The sequence below is a fragment of the Oryzias latipes genome, chromosome 1, assembly GCF_053564925.1.
Source record: "Oryzias latipes strain Hd-rR chromosome 1, Olatipes_Hd-rR_3.1".
In the NCBI taxonomy this organism is placed as follows: Eukaryota; Metazoa; Chordata; class Actinopteri; order Beloniformes; family Adrianichthyidae; genus Oryzias; species Oryzias latipes.
The window spans coordinates 29,793,536-29,812,724 of record NC_136237.1 but is presented as its reverse complement, the minus strand read 5'-3'; the positions used below and the strand labels follow the sequence as shown (position 1 = coordinate 29,812,724).

The 19,189-nt window shown below is 39.4% G+C and overlaps 1 protein-coding gene across 2 annotated transcripts in view; it reads right to left on the bottom strand.

Annotated features, from left to right (window-relative positions):
* The window catches only part of doc2g (double C2-like domains, gamma), a 51,817-nt gene that overhangs the window by 29,083 nt on the left and 3,545 nt on the right, over positions 1-19,189 (bottom strand). For both annotated transcript variants that reach the window (XM_004065859.5, XM_078953078.1), the window contains exons 3-5: positions 15,970-16,049; positions 15,399-15,473; positions 10,618-10,727 (exon numbers count right to left, since the gene is read on the bottom strand). In XM_004065859.5, coding sequence (XP_004065907.1) covers positions 10,618-10,727; positions 15,399-15,473; positions 15,970-16,049 — 265 coding nt within the window. The remainder of the gene's footprint in view (positions 1-10,617; positions 10,728-15,398; positions 15,474-15,969; positions 16,050-19,189) is intronic.

The following is a 19,189-nucleotide window of genomic DNA, read 5'->3' as shown; positions in this document are numbered from 1 at the left end:
AACAGACCCGAGGGGGATCACACCCTCAGACATGGGCTACCATCAACTTAACCCTTATACACCAGAGCTTTAGCTCCAGTGTTTAAATTCTTTAGACTACAGTAACTCTTCAACTGTGTATGTACAAAATTTATGTAATTCCAGCAGATTTTGAAGGGTAGAAAACCAGCCTTGTGCTGATGTGCAACACTGAACAGCAGTAAATTACACAGTTGATATAAATCAGCTGATTCTGTCGTGGAGAAAAGCACCATTTTGCAACTCTTCACGTTAGTTATTTATTGCATATTGGTGCAAAGCCGGTATGAAACGTGGCTTTTCTGAATCAGCTGATTCACATTGATCACATGAAGTGTGGAGGAGTTACGGTATGTCAAAGAGTGTGGGTTATCTAGGTGTCGCCAGCAATATCTCCAGAGTCAAAGGGTTACCGGGAATGCAGAAGTTAGCAAAAGTGATTGAGTTAAATGTTTTTCACGTCAAGATGTGACCAAAACTTGAGAATGGAATGTTGCTTAAAGAAATGTTTTTTCCTGTTGGGATTAATAAACATGGTCATCTGTTTCAGCTTTTTGTGTTCAGTTTCTGTCCTGTTATCAAGCTTTCTTGGGTCACTGGATTAGGTTGTTCACTGTCAGGTCCTCTGTTTTTCCACCGTTTTGGGTTTGTTGTGTCTCAGATTTGGTTTTGTCATGAACTTGGGTCTTCTTTTTTGTTGCTAGAGTTACATTTAAAATGTTTTAACATGTTTGTTGCTCTAGCTCTAGTCTCCAGCTATTGAGTTCTCCTCAAAAACCTACACCTAAACATTCACAAATGGTGTTATTCAGAGTTGAGGTGTGATCCAGATTCAGACTACCACCTATGTTCAGTAGCAATCATCAGACCAGACAGTGTGTTTTCTTTTTTCCTAATTTAGCTATGGACACTTTTGTTTATCTAAAACTCATTGCTTAGTTTTTTTAACGATCAAGTGTGAACAGAGGTGTCACCTTACGGAAACAAAAGGCAACCTGTTTTATTTTCTAAATAAATAACTTGTAATGAATGGGCACTGCCCTGAACATACTGTTCCTTTCCTGTCATGTTAATACATTGTGGCAACATTTCTGACTTTAAAAAAGTTAATACTTGTCATTTAGGACCATTATCGTAAACTCTAGAGGTTATTGTGAGCAAATATGCAATAAATCATGATTTAGTAAACTGAGCGCGTCATCTTGATATTGAGACTGCGGAAAAGTACCAAACTCTCTCTTGTAGGTCTGCAGTAGTAGTAAGTAGTAGTTCAACACAAATGTCACAATACATTCATGGAGCCTCCTTCAACATTCTATGGTCTAACATTTCCATTCTGGTTTTCAATGTTTTATCTTCTTACATACAATGCTTCATGTACTTCATGTACTTTGGTGAAATAATGATGTTGGTTTAACTCCGTAATATATAAGAAAATATGATCAGAGATTCCTTGAGGATTATATAATTAAATCATAAGGACATGTGGAATTATTAGAGCCTTGTTGGTTTATTATCTTTTCTCTGCTGTTTTGCATCACTTCAAACCACATAATTTAAGGTGGATTGCACTGGGAAATTCAACATGAAAAAATAAATAAATAAATAAATAACTGGCATGTGATTATCATAAAACGTGTGGATGGGATCTCTGGATGGGTTTTAAAAACACTGGAGAAGTAAAAACCCTGGATTGAATGAATTGGAAAAACAAAGAGGAGAGCATTAATTACTATGTCTTACTTTATTGGGCAAACTCATTTAAATTAAAAAGCAGATTCTTGTCTAGGTTTCCTTTAATTTCTTTTTTGTTTTGTTTTGTAATTCTAGCATTTTGTGCCATTCATTAACACAGCAAGTCACTTCTTTAATCCACCTTTTCACCTGATTGTTGCTGCACAACCTTTAAGTGTAATCTGCTACAGCAACAGCTGTTTTTATTTAGGAATAAGTAATGAAGCAACTGCTAAAGATTAGATCCATAGAGCCCTGAGTTTGCAGAGTTGCTATGTGCTTTTGTGGTAAATAAAAATACAATCCTTAGAACAGTGTTGCTGCTGGTAGGTGAGAGGAAGCTGTAAATCTGCCTCGGGGTCTGACTGAGGCCAGGTCATTTTTAGCAGTTCTCCACTGCCGCCTCACCAGACTTCAAATTAAATCAGAAAATACATTTATGTCTCAAAACATTTGTGAGAGTCTTCAGTTTCAGTTCAGAATTTTAAAAACGTTTTTAAAAAATGAAAACAAGGATGTTCATACAAATATATACCTTGTGTGTCAGAAGATTCATAACCCCCTGTTATAACAGTAAAATATGTCCAACACAAGAGGCTTTCAGCTCAAATCTGTTTGCTCAGCTGTTGAACATGACAAGCTGAAAGAAAAAAGAAAACTATCACCTTCTGTAATGGGACTTCAAAATATTTGAGAGCCATCTCAAACATGTCAAATTAAACTTAGATATACATTGTTTTGATTTGACAGATAAAAAAGTGCAGGAAATGCGACCATACCCTGGGCTGTGAAAGCTTGTGGCTTTCTGAACACACAAAATCACGAGGAATGACCGATAATTTTCACTGTAAAGGCAACTGGATTTTTGACTGATTTACAAAGTATAAGGAAGCCTCAAACTATTTTTGCATAAACCAGTGTGCTATGCAGCAGTCATGTAAACATGCTCTATTCTTGCAGAATAATAGTTTTGTTTTACAGTTTCATGTCCAGAAAATGCTGTTCTTGTTTTGGTTTTTAATGTTTCGCATGTTCTGTTTGCAATTTACAGCTGGCCCATTGAGACTCTACGCTGAGACAATCTTTTTAGGGGCTGGTGCCCTTCCAAATGGAACACTAAGTGATTGAAGAGAACGAGTAACTTACGGTCTGGGTATTGTTAGCAAAGGAACCATTCTCTAAGCTTTGAATTTCTTGTTTTTTATGTATTTTTAGACAAAATATGTAAATTGGCAACAATTTACATTCACATAAAACGGGAAAAAAAAAGTTAATGATAACAAAGCAATATTTTTGGAATGTCAAACCAACTCGGTATCCGCCATTTTGGTTTTATGGGCTTTCATAAAGTTTCTTTGTTTTTTACGCACATAAAAACTAAATCAAAAACAGTTAGAGAAGGTGTTAGGATACCCACAGCAAGAGCAAAGGAGCAGAACATTTTATGTGGGGAGCTGGAAGGGGCAGAAGACTTTGATGAGCCAGCATACACAATACAGAGTTGAAGCAAAAAAAATTTGAGGGGCTCAAGATCTCATTAAACCTGTGATCTGATTACAGAACACCTGAGGAATTTTGGAACACCCTTTGCAAGGGATGTAGAGATGCAGTCTTTACAGAGCTTGAGGAGGCACTTTGATGCAATGCAGGAAACAAAATGGTGATGTCCATGTTAATCCCCGACTTGCTAAACAAAAATACTAATGTGCTTTAATCTACATATATTTTCCTTCCATACCACTTTTTTCTTCTCTCTTTTTTATAATCAAGGGTCCCATTAAGATTTTTAACAGATTATTTACACAGTGGCTGGATAGCTTGATGCCTCTCTCAATCAGAATGTTTTTGCTGCAAAATAGGGAGACTTTTATTTCCAACTAATTGTGGATGAAATTCTTTTCAATGAAGTGCCATTACCATGCATCATTTAGGCCCTAACATCACTTCTTTTTCTTCTTTTCCTTTAAATTTCAGTGTCTGACTACATTCCACCAGCAGCATCTGGTATCCAATCTCAGCTTGCCCTCCATTCAATACGAAATCGAATCAGAGTGGTAGACCTATTCCCATCTGCCCACAGAAGAGGATGGTCAAGTCTATTATGGAGCCAGATGGAGGAATGAAGAGATAGATGGAAGAAATTAAGAGGAGATAGACTAGACCCTGCACTGACATCCTGTTTGTACTCCTTTAACAAACAGAAACTCCTTCGAAATCCACCACTGATCTCAATACTTTCACGTGTTCCATCTCGCTGCTGTTATTTGGCAGCTTGTTAATCGTTTTAGTGACATAATGATAGTTACAAGAACTAAAAATGAGTCTTCCCAAATAGCTTCTCTCTAAAATGTGCGGTGCAATGGAGTGGTTTGAAGATCGCCTCATTACCGGGCAGTGCTTTCAAAACCACCGGAAATTCACGAGCAGGCAGATTCAAGGGAATCTACTCCTCCTGTCACATTGACCCCAGATGACAAAATCAGTTGAGAAACAAGCAGACATTTACTGGAAGTTAAAAGTATCTTGAGTTCTTTCGAATGCCTTTAAATAATTATGCTTTTAATACATAGTAACAGCATAAATTATTCATCAAGATGATGCAGTGCATTACAGTTCAAAGGATTTTTCTCTCAAGACTAGAGCACCTCTAGCAGTTTTGCTGCATCAATTAAAGGATTAGCTGTTCTGAGGCCAACCGTGAAGTCAGGATTGAAAGAATTAGTTATTGGTTTATTCGGCTGCTTCATTCTTAATAACAAAATGGACTTCCTGTGGCCCTTAAAGATAAGTAAGCACACCAAGGCTCAGCATTTTAAGATTATTGAAAAGAGGAAGAACAAAATTGCAGTTGGAAGTTTGAGTTTTTTCCCTTATTTTCAACCATTTATGGCTCTTCAATCAACCTGGATATCTTTATTTTGATTGGACATGATGGCTTTATGCAGTAAAGCTACTCTCAGAGGAAATCATTTTACCCTTGTCCTATCTTAGATGACCCCACCCTTACATTGGCGTGTTATTCCTACCATGATAAAGGTGGATAAAGGTGGAAAGATTTCATGTAATCCATGGACACCAGTGAAGATCACAAATCATTGAAGAAAAAAGCACTGAAAAGAGCACTGTCTAGTGGGTCTAGATGACCCAACTCCCAACGCTAAAGTGCCTAGGATAGCATAAGGGTTAAAGAAAAACGTATATAATTCATTGATCTCAACAGTTGCCAACTTTTCTGTGTCACACAATGAACAGCACAGGAGGATCACTCCATGCCCCAGAAGTTGTTGGTTGTAGTCCAACTTTGCTTTCAGCCTTTGTTTGTTGGGATCTGTGATCTAAGCTACTTTTTTCTTGGCTTGACCTCATAATTGATTGGTGTTTGTAGTACAAATGTAAAGGATTGTCTCATTGATCAAACAATCCCTTCCCTTCTGCTGCTGTGGATGTCCCTGGGCTTCTCTCTAGATAGTTCTGAGTAGTCTACAGTGTGACCTGAATGTGGGGCAGAAATAATGTCCCGCACTGTAAGCTTTGTCTGCCTCTTTTTAACCATTTTTTGATATTGTTGTGTTCTCCTCCAGTGTAGTTCACGATGCCTGTGCGTGCTGATGGTATATTAAAGTCAAACGAAATGTGACATTGGAGCTTCTTCTTAAAACATCTGATACACATGTGTTATGTATGTAATTTAGTGGCATAGAAGCAAAGACAATACAGATTTGGGCCAAAATTTTCAGCAGTGTAAGAGACACCTATTGGCGAGTTCAGCCTACTGTTTTTTGTGTTAAACTCTCTTTGATTGTGAACCCCAAATCTCAGTTTATTTCACGCTGCTTGTTTAGCATTTCTCAGTGCATCCGTTTTTTAGTAGTTTGTTTTTGCCAGATTTGTCTTATGTTTTGAGCTTGTGGTTTTTAAAGTTTGTGGATTTGATCTGTTGTAAAAACGTTCCCAGTGGTCTTTTAGTGATGAAGATGCCGTTTTCTAGAACATAGTTTCTGCAAAGCGACAGTTCATCAGAAATTCACCTCTGAATTTTGGGGCTGTTGTAAGCCTCCATTGATGTCCCATTACTCCTTTATTTACACACTCCCCCACTAGCCTACAGCCCCTTACAACTCCAAGCTAACATTAGTGGTAACAAAAATGGCAAACAACATTAGAACTATCCACTTGTACAGTTTTGGGCCAGATGCCTGCTCAGATGAGGAAAATGTTAATTTTATCCATTTGTCTCCAAATGGATGCATCAAAATCAGGTGGAGCTGTAAAAATATGGTCTGCCCATTTCACTTGCTGCATCACAGCATTTAAGCAAGTGAGCCTTTTAGATGAGAGCATTTTCATGGCGGTTTTTCATCTACAGTTTTTCATCTGCTCCTGATTCACAACAATTTAAATAAAGAAATATTCAGAAATGTATCTTAAATTATAGAGAATCTGTAGCATCTGTAGCAGAAGACTTTAACATAGAATTTGTTAAAAACACCACTATTTTACTTTAATTACTTGCCAAGGAAGTTTTTTCATGTTTCATTTTCAGATTGTTTAATGTGAGGGATGAATTTTGCAGCCGCGTATCGTAAATTTCTAGCATTTTGGTTCTCTAGAAAACCTTATACCAACAGTGAATTTCTGAGAGCTGCAATTGATTGTAAAAACTAAATGCACTGAATAAGTTTTCTATTTATACATGGGTGAATTCACACTAGCAAGTTTAATTCAAACCATCCATCAATTCATTTTCGGGGGGCTAAACTGGCTGCTGTCCGGGCAAGGCGAGGTACACCCTGAGCAGGTCACCAGCCTGTCGCAGACCTACATAATCACGCACTCGTGGGGTGTATCAGTGGCGACGAGGAGGAGGAGTACAGGAGCCTGGTGAAGGATTTTGTTGTCTGGAGCCACAAAAATAACCTACAGCTCAACACCTCCAAGACTAAGGAACTGGTCATCGACTTTGGGAGGGACAGACCCAACCCCAGACCAGTTCTGATAGGAGTGGAGGAGGTGGAGGTTGTGCAGACCTATAAATATCTTGGGCTGTGGCTGGACAACAAGCTGGACTGGACGAGCAACACGGGGCAGCTGTACATGAAGGCCCAGAGCAGGATGTACTTCTTGAGGAGGTTAAGATCCTTCAACATCTGCAAGAAGCTCCTGGGGATCTTCTACCAGTCTGTGGTCGCCAGCGCTCTAACCTACGCTGTGGTGTGCTGGGGGGGTAGCACCTCAAAGACAGACTTCTCCAGGCTGGAGAAGCTGATCAGGCGGGCTGGTTCTGTGGTTTGCACAAGGCTAGACCCTCTGGCTACTGTTGCAGAGAAAAGGTCACTAAAAAAACTAACGTGTATCCTGGACAATGCCACCCACCCTCTGCACACGACCATCAGCAGCCAGAGAAGCACCTTCAGCAAGAGGCTGCTCCTCCCAAGGTGCAGGACTAATAGACTGAGAAACTCCTTTGTCCCCCGTGCCATCAAACTCTTTAACCACCACTTAGGAGGGGGGAGGGCGACAGAAAAGGAAAGGGAAAGGGCCTGAATGACCTTTCTTTTTTGTATATGCTGTTTTGCAGATATTTAAACTGTTTCTTACTGTTCTAATTTTTCTAATTTTTCTAGTTACTGTGCTGCTTTTTCCTATATGTATGTCAACCAGTGCTGTATGCGATGGAGATGTCAATTTCCATGCGGGAACCTCCCAAATGGATAAATAAAGTTATCTATCTATCTATCTATCTATCTATCTATCTATCTATCTATCTATCTATCTATCTATCTATCTATCTATCTATCTATCTATCTATCTATCTATCTATCTATCTATCTATCTATCTATCTATCTATCTATCTATCTATCTATCTATCTATCTATCTATCTATCTATCTATCTATCTATCTATCTATCTATCTATCTATCTATCTATCTATCTATCTATCTATCTATCTATCTATCTATCTATCTATCTATCTATCTATCTATCTATCTATCTATCTATCTATACCTACAAGCAAATAACCTATGAAGCATGTTGTAGGAGGAAGCCAGAGTGCCCGAAGAAAACCCTTGCATGCAGGGGGAGAACATGGAAACTCCACACAGAAAAGTCCCATCTTGGATCTAAACCAGGGTCTTCTCGCTGCGTTCTCGCTGCGTTAACTACTGTGGAACCAGGCAGCCTGATTCAAAACAGTATTTGTTCATTTGGATAGTTTACCTTTTAAAACTTTAACCCGAAACCTGCTGCTGACCAAACATACTAACCATAGTTCCCTCAAGAGCAGGGCTCTTGACTCACTTGAGGGTAAACACATGCGCAGAAGCGAAAATGCTTTAAATGGTGCATATTACGAGGGACGAAATAAATCACCCACAGCACAATACAATAAAGAGAGGAGGCACAGGCACAAGGCAATAGCAGCTTTTCATTTTCTTGCTTTTATCCCACTCTTGGTCAGGTAATAGAGCTTCCAAGTGGTTAACTTTTGGACCTGTGTGATTGTTCCAAGCATTTGGGCTGCGTCAGTCTGGTTTGCCTCAGAGCACGCCTGGTGTGAAAGCAAATCCAACCAAAGGAGTAATGTTACTTGCATTCCTGTTTGAACTGAGTCCACTGTACTATTTTATTGAGAAACCAGCCATAAATGCATTTCCTAATTTATTTACCAAAGCTCTGAAATATAGGATGTATTTGCGTGCATGCATTATTAATGTGTTAGCCCCAAGGTGGTGCTAACAGAATTGGATCCGTTCCCCAAGATGCTATGAAATTGAAGTCCTTGTATAAATTCAAATAAATAGTGCTGATATTCTGTTACTTTTGTAAAGAACACCTCATTTACCAAAGCGATTAATGAAAGGAGTACAGAATTTAAGGCTGAAAGGTTTTTATTCCAGAGAGGATGGAAAAATCCAATCTAAAAGACTTTCCTGTCAAAGCTCTTGTACGAGTACGATAAACCATTCCTCTAAACTTGAGGGTTGTGACTTCAACAGCTTTGTGGGCCAATCTAATAGTAACCTTCAAAAATTCCCGGGCCTTCAGGGCCTTCTTGTTAGCTGAGCACAAAGAACAGGGATCAGTAGAGGCAACATGCTCTCCTCCACATCCTGCTGGCACAAGCTTGATGCATAGTGGCACAACCCAGTTCATAAACACAGCTGAGGGGATTCCTCTCAGCTTCTTCCTTATCCTGCCACTATCTGACGAGATGCGGTGATGACAAAACCTGTTCTTTAGCTGTGGTAGTTTGCATCTAAACACAAGCCTGTCTTTATGTCTGTTTCTGCTGTCAGAGATCTCATCCTTCACACTTGTCTCGTGTCTTGAGTTACGTTCACACCGCCCTCAGCAACACGTAGAAGTCTATCTAAGCCCACATTAATGTGTGTTTTGGGCTTCTGCTTTCAAAAATCTCATGTTACTCATAGTTACTTACATTTTTAAGACCATTTTCGGGCTCCACGTGCAAAACGCTTGTTGAAGGTTGAATCAAGTCAACCAAGTCTCTGATCAATCTGTGACTCAGATTTGGTAGTGACGTATGGATGGCGTCTCCTTTAGTTCACAGAAGTGCCAATTTTTGAAAATTGATCGTGGAGAATAAATTAATAATTGCGGTTTGTGCACAGGCAGAATTTCATGACACCAAGTCTGTCATTTATTGTAACAGAGCTGTGAAAGAAAAACTGCTTCGACTTTTCACGCACTAGTAAACAGTAGAAAAAGAAAAGAAAAGACGCCCCTCCCTGCTTATCTAGTGTGAACACTGTGGGTTAAACCCACATTCAAGTATCACATTTTTGTACGATGCTTTACATTTTTCTCATACGTGTTTTTACTTTTTCAGTGCTTTGTTTCGCCGTACATTAGTTTCTTCATTACATTACTTCAGAATCTCTGTGCTAAATCTTTTCTCTCCTTCATCTGACCCTTGGATCCTCTCCATGTCTCCATCCTGTCATCTTGACTTTCCCACATTTCTCATTCTCCCCCATTTATCTGTCACTCAACACCCTTCTAGCTTTTTTCTTTCCAAATCCTTGATGGTCCAAGCCCTCACTCTATCTTACTTTTATCTCATGAGTGTTACTGATCATACTCCACATCTTCCTCTTTTTCATTTTGGCATCATCTCAATGTGCCCTTGAGCTGGGTTTCCTCTCGTTTGAAGGATCCTCTGTCTGGTTTTGGAATTGGAAAAAATTTTCAGCAGGTCTACGCCTCAAGGACATTTGTGGTTTAGCCTGTGTGTTCTGTCTACATACAAAGGAGGGGCCACATGTTCTTTCCTGCCTGTGATTGCCCTTGACATAATCACAAGAGGATAGGCACACACCTCACTGTGTATTTGTGTCTACAGCGTAGATGGAATTGTGTTTGTGTATGCATCAGTGTTGCATTTCCTCAGGATAAACATCCAACCCTATCATGAACGTGTTGAGTAAACTGACACTGACTGCACTCAGCACACACATCGACAAATGAAGCACATGTGTAACTCTCATGCAGGATGACAGGAGTGCACCTGATTTTTTTTGGGACAAGATGGCTACATTTGACCTCAATCATACCATAAGGGAGAACACCATGAGGAGGAGGAGGGGCAGGGACTTCTGGATAAGCCAACACCTGAGCTGTTACTGCGGCGATAGGAAATAGAACAGTGTGCTTGTGTCACCTGGCTGTAATAATTAACTGCAGTACCTGAAAAATTCCACCGGGAAGCACGCTGTGCATCCAGCATCTCAGTGGAGAGCATTGGCCTTTCATCTCCTACCTTCATAATGAATTGCTCACTTGGCTGTCTAGGGAGGGATGCTAATGGCCTGCCTTAGAGAACGTCAGAGCTGAGAACTTACCTGAGCGTTTTTGTGGTCATGTCAGCTCCTGTGATGCCGTGATAAATGAGTGTTTCATTCCATACTGGATTTAGAGTATTCTTCAGGGTCTTTGTGCGTAGCTTGTTTGCCTGCAGAAGGACAACAAAAAGAAATGAAAGCAGGGGTTTGGAACTGCCCGATCAAAACAAATAAAGGACACAAAGGATCATAACTATGCGGAATAAATGTGTGGACAAAAAAACCAAGAAAGGACAAAGAAAGACACAAAAAAAAGAGAGCGGCATCATTTATCTTTGTCCCTCAGGAAATCTCTGACATCTTGCAGATAGAGAGTGAAAGGACGGTGGGCTTGTCTTGCCTCACCTGTTCATGCCTCTGCCTCTCTGGCTGATAAGAGAGTTGTGCTGACACCAGTCAGACCTCCAAAAGAAGCGCCGTTTCAAATTCAGTGCAACACCACAGCAAAATGATAGAGCAACACATCTGCCTGATAACGTCGAAAATGAGAATCATTTAGCCATTTTTAATTTGGTGCATGTGATTTTGATATTATTTTACTATTTTAACAAATCTATCAAACCCCAGTGGAATCTGAAAGTCCCACTCTTATCATGTTTTGATCTATTGTTAAAGTGTCCCCTGTGGTCTTTTAATTATAATTATGCTGTCATTAGTCTAAATCAAAAACCTGTGTCGTGTTCTAGGACATAGTTTCTGCAGAGCAGCAGTAGTTCATCAGAAATTCACCTCTGAATTGTGGGCAGGACCGTTGGCACAGTACAAGACTTCCCTCACTTCCCATCATCTTACACTCTCTTCCGCTAGCTTACAGCCCCTCACAGCCCCAATTGAACATTAGCGGTGCAACAAAAACGTAACAAGTTTGATTCAGATGCAGCTCAGATGCGGAAAATAAAGATGTACACGGATGTACGTGGTCGTCTACAAGTGGTTGAATCAGAATAGAGCAGAGCAGGCAGCTTGTGGCATGCAGATGTAGGTCGTCACACCTACTAGCTTTGTCAAACCCATTTTTCCAAATGCTCCTGATTTACAATGATTCAAATATAGAAACACTCAAAAATCTTAATTAAAATTAAAGCTTAATTTTCTGTCTTTATGTCCTCCATCATGACAAAAATTCCACAATAACATGTTAAAAACACAGAAAAACACCATTTTTATCAAAGTGGGTCTTTAATGGTTACAGACGCTGACTTTTGGCTGCAGGCTTGATGGTTTAAAACTTAGCAGGATAAAATCTGGGAGGGACAAATGCCCAGGAGTGTTCCACCTTCCCAAACCCTACTGCAGTGCCCTTCAGCAAAAGTCTCACTGCTGCTCCAGTGCTGCTCAGTGGCCACACGTAAAACTGTGATGGTGGTGAAAAATTCTCAATTGCAGAGAAAAAAGAGCCCTGCTCTCAACTGACACAAATATAGGTTAACAAATATCTAAGGTTTCATATGAGAAGACATTGTTTTTGTGATTAATGAAACATTCAGAGGAACGGACAGGTTCTACTTTCACTTTGTACAAATTTTCTCCTTTATATAACATTTTTACTACAATTTATTTGCTTTCCCCAGTATTGCAATATTCTTAGATATTCTTGTTGAACAAACTTGAATAAATGATCTTGCATCACCTTTTTTGTAACTATGATAAATGATGCTGCAAACACATTGATTATGCAGCCAGTAAAGAAAGTGTTTCCATCTTTCTCAGTACAACTGCTGCCCATGGCTGAAGCTCCACCGTTAAGCGCCTCAGCTTTTCTTTTCCATTCTGCCACTGTCAGCCCCTCGTTACAGTGCCTTGGGGCCATATGCCAACCCTCCCTGCCATTTTTTTGCCTCCCCTTGGTCTGTTATTGTCACCACATCCCATTGTTTTATCAGTTCTCTCCTCTACCCTCCTTCTTTCTCCGTGCCTGTCCTGTCTTTTGTTTTCTGTTATGTATTGGAAACTTATCAGCTGGAATCAGCCTCTCAGAGCTCAGTTCATCAACAGAGCAAGCATTTCAATTCATGTAATTTGTCTGAGTGATTAAAGTGATGAAGGACGCACGAGCAGGGGCACATCTCGCGGCGTGGCTGCACACGGTGGACTCCACAACCCCCACCACCTTCTTAAATCTTCAGCTGTTTTTTAACAGTGGGGTTGGTTTTACGATCACATATCTCACAGCACAAAACATTCAAAACACCAGTTACCTTTCCTGCACTTCCACCCTGCATTCCGGCTCTGAACGGGTGGTTAGAATCTGTTTCTAAATGTTTTATCGCCAAACCTCCATCTGTCTATCACACTCTTCCTCCTTTCTCTCCATCTGTCTGCATGATTACTCCTTTTATTTTTTTTACTTATCTCACACTGCCTCTTACTCAGTCCCTATTTCCCAGAGCCTTGATGAGTCTGGCAGCGAGCAACTCATTCATGCATCTCTGCTTGGAAGGGGAACATAAAAATACCAGTGACCGTCGGGGCACCATGAGCCACTGTCAGAGCATGTTTGTGTGTGTGAGATGGAGAGGGGCAGTGATGAGAAGGACAGAAGGATTGGGTGGGTTTGAATGAGTGTGTGTGTGTGTGTGTGGGGGGGGGGGGGCAGCTCTGTGTGGCTGTGACTAAATCTTTAGCATGTGTCTGCATGCATACAAGGTCAAACACCGCGTGGGTTGCAGTGCCTGTTGTACATCCCAACAGAGTGCTTGCCTGTATTCTAGTTGGAGAGCATGTGCTGGCAGGAGACGTGTGGGGAGAGGCATATCTCAGAAAAGTCTTGCGGTTTTTCTTTTTTGCTGGATTAGTCATCACAAAGTGCACAAATGAAGTGGATAAGAATGAAAATGTGGGACCGTGTCACGGTGCGTTCGTCATTCATGCCTTGCACACCCCCTTTCCTTCCTTCCGAGTGACATAACCTTGGTCTTGTGGCTATTTAGCCAACACTGGCTCATGGGCACTTGGCTACACATTGATGCATCCCCCCGCTCCCAGCAAACCCCCTTTACCACCCCCCTCCCGCCGCCAGCACCACCAGCACCACCATCAACTCTTGTCTGTTGACGTGAGCCGTGTAACAATCCTCCCTGTTTCCATGACAACCACCTGCTGCTGTCCTCCCCTCATCTGTCTCCCCTCTCCGGTTCCCTCTCACTTGTTTCCCCCCTTCTCTCTTCGCACACTGTTGGTATTTCAAGGTCAAAGAGGGGCACAGGCAGTTAGCGCTACCGAACCGGAGATCTGAGCAAAAACCAGAGAGTAGGGACTGATAACAGAGCTGCAAAGAAAGCTGGAGGTCAAACGTCACAACATCACTCTCCCCTCAGTTACTGTTAGCACAGACTCCAGACACGTGCTTTGCTCAACCTAACTTGACTTGGCTTTGGCGTCCTCCCCCTGCCCGTCTCAAAAGCCCCACTTCCTGTCAGCCTTCAGCCGAAATGGCTGACAACAGGTTTCTGACGCCGCTGTGGCGACCCTTATCTTCCTGCCGCTTAAGCTTAAAACGAGACGAGAGCGGTGCAACTGAGCAGAACCTGTTTGTGTTCAATAACGCGGACGACTGGACCAGGCGCATTAAGCAATAGCCATGGGAAATGCTCAACGGTTGAGGAAATACACTTAATTAGTCCCACCGCATGTTTTTACAGGAATGTAAAAGCACCAAGTAAACTTTTTTAACTTTTTTTTCTTTTTTTGTTCAGCATATAATCTTAGTTTGAAGGCCTGTTCATTTATTTAACTACATCTGTTTTGTACCACGGTTCCGAAGTGCAAATCACATCGACAAATCAGTCAACGCAAAATCATATTTAAGATCACAACAATTAAAAAAAGCAAAATAAATAATCGAAAACGCATTAAATTTTAGAACTCGAAATACAATTTCCACAACACATAATTTCAAAATACAAAACACAAAAAAAGAAATGTTTTGAAAAACAAAATTAATTTTAAGAAAATAAATGAAATGTAAAAAAAAAAAAGAAGGAAAATAAGAAACCAGAAGAGGTAGGTGGTGCAGGACATCAATGGACTGATTAGTTGATGAAGTTTTTTCACCTTTTTAACCAGACATTACTTGGCCTTATTTCATCTTTCAACAGGAGATATTTCTTCAAGCTTCTGGCCACAGCCACTCCAAAAGTTCATTTATTGCTCAACTAACTCTTTATAACAGTTTGGGGAAAACATCCTTTTGCTTTCCAACTTCGTCAAAAACCTAAACGACATAATCCAATCAGTGACGTCCCATAATATCTTCCTTTTCCAGTTTCTTATTTTGTTTCATTTTTTTAACATTTCATTTGGAATTTTTGGGAAATTACTTTTGTTTTTCGAAAAAGTTTTTTTTTTTTTTACTTTTTGGTTTCTGTCCTTCCTACACTATATTGTTGTCTTTTATTATTAGTTTTGCTTTTTTAATTGCTGTTTCGATCTTTAATGTTTTTACAATGAGTAATTTGTTGATGTGACCTCAGGGCCACTGTAGTTTTGTGTCTGTAAAGCTTGGATCTGATTATGTAAAAACTACTAGACATTATGTTTTTAACATTGTTGAGTTTATGACTGACAACATCGTCCACATAACTCATTAGAACTGTGGAATCTCACAAAACTGTGTTATTTGTAGGTTAATAGTGTCATTAAGTTCCAAAAAGAGGTTGAAATAAGGTAAAAAAAAATGAAATTCTTATGTTTTTGATATCCCTGATTGCAAGTGCTGACAGGCAGAAAGGTCCTGAATGAGGTTATGTTATTAGGCGCTAAGGTTGTGTTGAAGCAGTGACCTTGCTTGCTCCTGGAAGAAGATGGAGCTTGACGTATGGATCAGCCAGCCCATTGGAGTCCATGGCTTTCAGGCCCTGCAGACACACAGACGCACACAAAGTCAGAAACATACTGTACTGTCAGACGTGACGTCATCATGCCCTGACGGCTGACAAGGTCAGAAAAAGACAGCGAATATGTCAAATCATTTCTACTGTGGCTTTTTTTTTTCCTTCTTCTTCTTTTTGTCTTCAGGGTTTTTTTTCTACTTTTGTGTTTTCCAAGATCTCTTTGTTCATCAAAGAAGCTCTTCAGGAAGATTTACATAATTAACACTGTGTGACAGTACAAAGTACGCAGAAAGATTGTTGTGAAGTGGGCAAGATTTTGTGTGTCTGCATGCGTATTCCATATTTCATTGAGGTTTTAACTTTGACTGACTGAAAAACTGATGCAGATGAGAGTTTCATCTCCGTTGAAGGGTTGAGAGAACATCAGTGTGGCATCTTTTGCCAGCACGAAAGAACTCTTTTCAATAGGTTTTCAAGGATAATTACGCAAGAGATGAGGGAATTTAAACACTGTGTGTACCTTTGCCTTGTGAATAGTACAATGGAGGCAGTTGTTTTCTTGATCAAATAACAGCGTGAATTCGAGCGTTCCAAGATAGGCTAGAAAAAAAACACACAAACAGCAATTACTGTCAGCGAGAAGCAGAGACACATTCAGTCAAACGGGGAGACACAAAAAAGTTCTGAGTCATGTTTGGAGCAGATGGTGTTTTAAAAACGCGGCGCTGCCGCTCATGAATTGATCTGTCTTGTTTGATTACTGTTTGTGAATGAGCAAGAACTACATTCCCGCTATTTCGGTGGTGCGATAAATCATCTGAGCTATTCTGTCATATAAAGTGGGAGGTGCAAGCAGTGTTGGAAAAACATGAGACTCCGTAATTACTGTGCGAGCACCCTGTGCAACTCTTCTGAAGCAAATCAAAGTGGGAATAAGCAGGACAAAGAAAGTCTTAAAGTCCCACTCCGATCATCTTGATCAATTGTCAAAGCGTTCCCAGTGGTTCCCTGTGCCGTTTTCTAAAACATTGTTTCTGCAAAGTGGCACGAGTTCATTAGAAATTTGCCTCTGAGTATAGTAAGCCTACTCCCATTTACCATCATCTCTTGTTTACACTCTCTTCTGCTACACTGTTAAAAGTCTTCAAGGGGTATTGTTCATGAAACATTATCTATTTAAGTACATTTATTACAAAATAAATCAAAAAAATAAATAAAAAAAATAAAAAAAATAATCAAATATTCGTGGGTAATTAGCTTCTCTAAAAGTAATTTTTTTAAATAATATTGCAACTCAAAATTTACTAACAAAATATGATTTCACTGAACTACAGCACAATTGTATTTCCTAAAACTCGTTTTTAATGAATTCATTTAAAACTAAAAGGTCATGTGACCAACCTGGACTAGTTTGGACTTGTTCTGCTCAAAAAGAATTGCTTTCACGCACTTTGCTGCCAGAATTAAAGATATGTGGAGTTTTTGTGAGTCATATTTATTTTGAGTTTAATATTGTAAGCCTTATAAAATAAAAAGCAAATTTCTTTAGTTCACATTCAGTTTACGTTTTAAATGTTAGCTTCTCTAAACTCAGCCAGTTAGCTTTAGCATTACATTAACACTGTGGTTAATCAAAGTAACATTTTTTGTAATGATTTTAGTCTTTATCATTACTAGGTTTAGCATTCGATTTAATTAGCATTACCATGTTTTTTTATTGGAGATAGTTTGTAATTAAGGTTGAGTAAGAAGATTTAGGCAAAAATGTATAAAGACTTATAACACAATTGGTGAAAATTGTTGATATAATCATGTGACGCTTGGTCCTTCAGGGAGTTGGCTGTGGAGTGGAGGAATGCCCTCGGCCTATAGACTTTGCTCAGAACTAGAACAAAGCAAGCATTTTTTTCACTTATGGGTTTTATTAAAAGTATCTCAGGTAAGTTAATACTTTTGTAACTTTGCGGTTCTGCAGTCTGTAGCTCTGAAAGAGGAGATTGTGCATCTCCATGGGATGGAGGATTATGTCCAGCTCTCTTGAAATAACGTTCTGATATCCATTTTTTATTTTTGTAAATTCCAGGAAGGTTGATATCATCACATTTAAATGTTAAAAGTTCAAACTGATGGAGATACTTTGATGTCTCCTAGATAAAAGAAGAGTTTCAAAGATGCACCGCTGTACACTGGAACCATGATTGAGTTGGATCGGCACAGCTCAAAACTTCTGAAGGTGTTCAGTGTCAAAGGGCGAGCGGTTACCCAGCCATTCAAAAACCTGATGGTTGAACTGATACAGGTAAGATAAACTGGCTAAATCACATGTTCCATTAAACATCAACATGCTGTTGAATTCCCAAAAATGTATTATAAACAAACATTAAATTATTCATTGGATGGCACTTTTAGTCTTCAATTTCAAGTCCTGCAATTCAAAGTGGGGATGAGAGCTATGAATTACACTCTCCTTCACATTTTGATAATTCACAGTGTGTCGAAAAGTTTGCAAAAGTTTTCAACAACTTGGTCAAATTCAGTCTGGCTTCTTCTTTGGGAGCAGAGACAGAATATTTTAGTCTGGTCCATTACTCCTCATGCGCCGGCAAGTAGCTTAATTTTAAATGAGACATAGAAAATTAAGCAGGTGCATAGACGCTGTCTTGGTAATTTATTCTTTCTTGTATTCAAAATCTATTCAAAACTGATTAACGTACAAGTATTTTCTACTAAAGATATTTTTTTTGGTCTTGCATTACCATTAAATTGCAATGAGTACCCTTTTTTAGACTACTTGGAAGTTCTAAATAGCTTTTGTGTTTTGTGTCTTGAGTTGCAAAAACTGCCATGCATGAGACATTCGATTCGACATTGGAGAAGATTTTCCTCTGCCATGCAGATGCAGCAGGAATCATCAGGAATTCCTGTTCTTACAGATATGATGGCTTTTCAAGAACCAATTGTTTGCTGATTTGGGATCCACCAAGACCCCTCAAAAAATCTGTGATGCTTTTTAAAGGCTATAGTTATAGTCATAGTTATAGGCCATAGTGACAATTTAACTCAATTATGTAAAGGCTTAACTAAGTTGGTTGTTAAGTTAAAACTTTTTTTACTTCTATTTGGAATTTTAAGAGTACCGGTACTTTTAAAATTTTAACTTTGCAAACTAAATACATCCTTTCAAAATAAAATACATATTTGTATTTCTTAAATTATTTTAAGTGCTAACAAAAAATTTCACTTTGTCAAAACTTAAATGTTAAGACTTCACTGAAATGAATACATTTGACTATGTAAAGGAATTATAAATGGCTACTTACAACTTATCTTTATTAAGTACTACCCACTCAAATAAAAGTAGTTTAAAAGTAGTTTTCCTCAATAATTATGCTGACTCAACTTGAAGTCTATGACTGTAAAAAAGTTAATAATATTAGGTTTTAAAACCTCAAAATTCTCCTTGTTCAGTAATTTACAAAAGAAATGCTTGGAAAGTGATGAATTTCTTTTTTTAGGTACCATCAAGGAAATTCTTTTTACAGTGTAGCTTACAGCCCCTCACAATCCCAACCTCCCATTACCGGTGCAACAAAACTGGGGAGCAATATTGGAGCTATCCAGCTGTGCAGTTTTGAACCAGAAGCCAACTTAGACAAGGAAAATGAAGACGTACATGCATGGACGCAGTCGTCCACAAGTGGATGCATCAGAATGGAGCGCAGCAGGAAGCCGATGTAGGT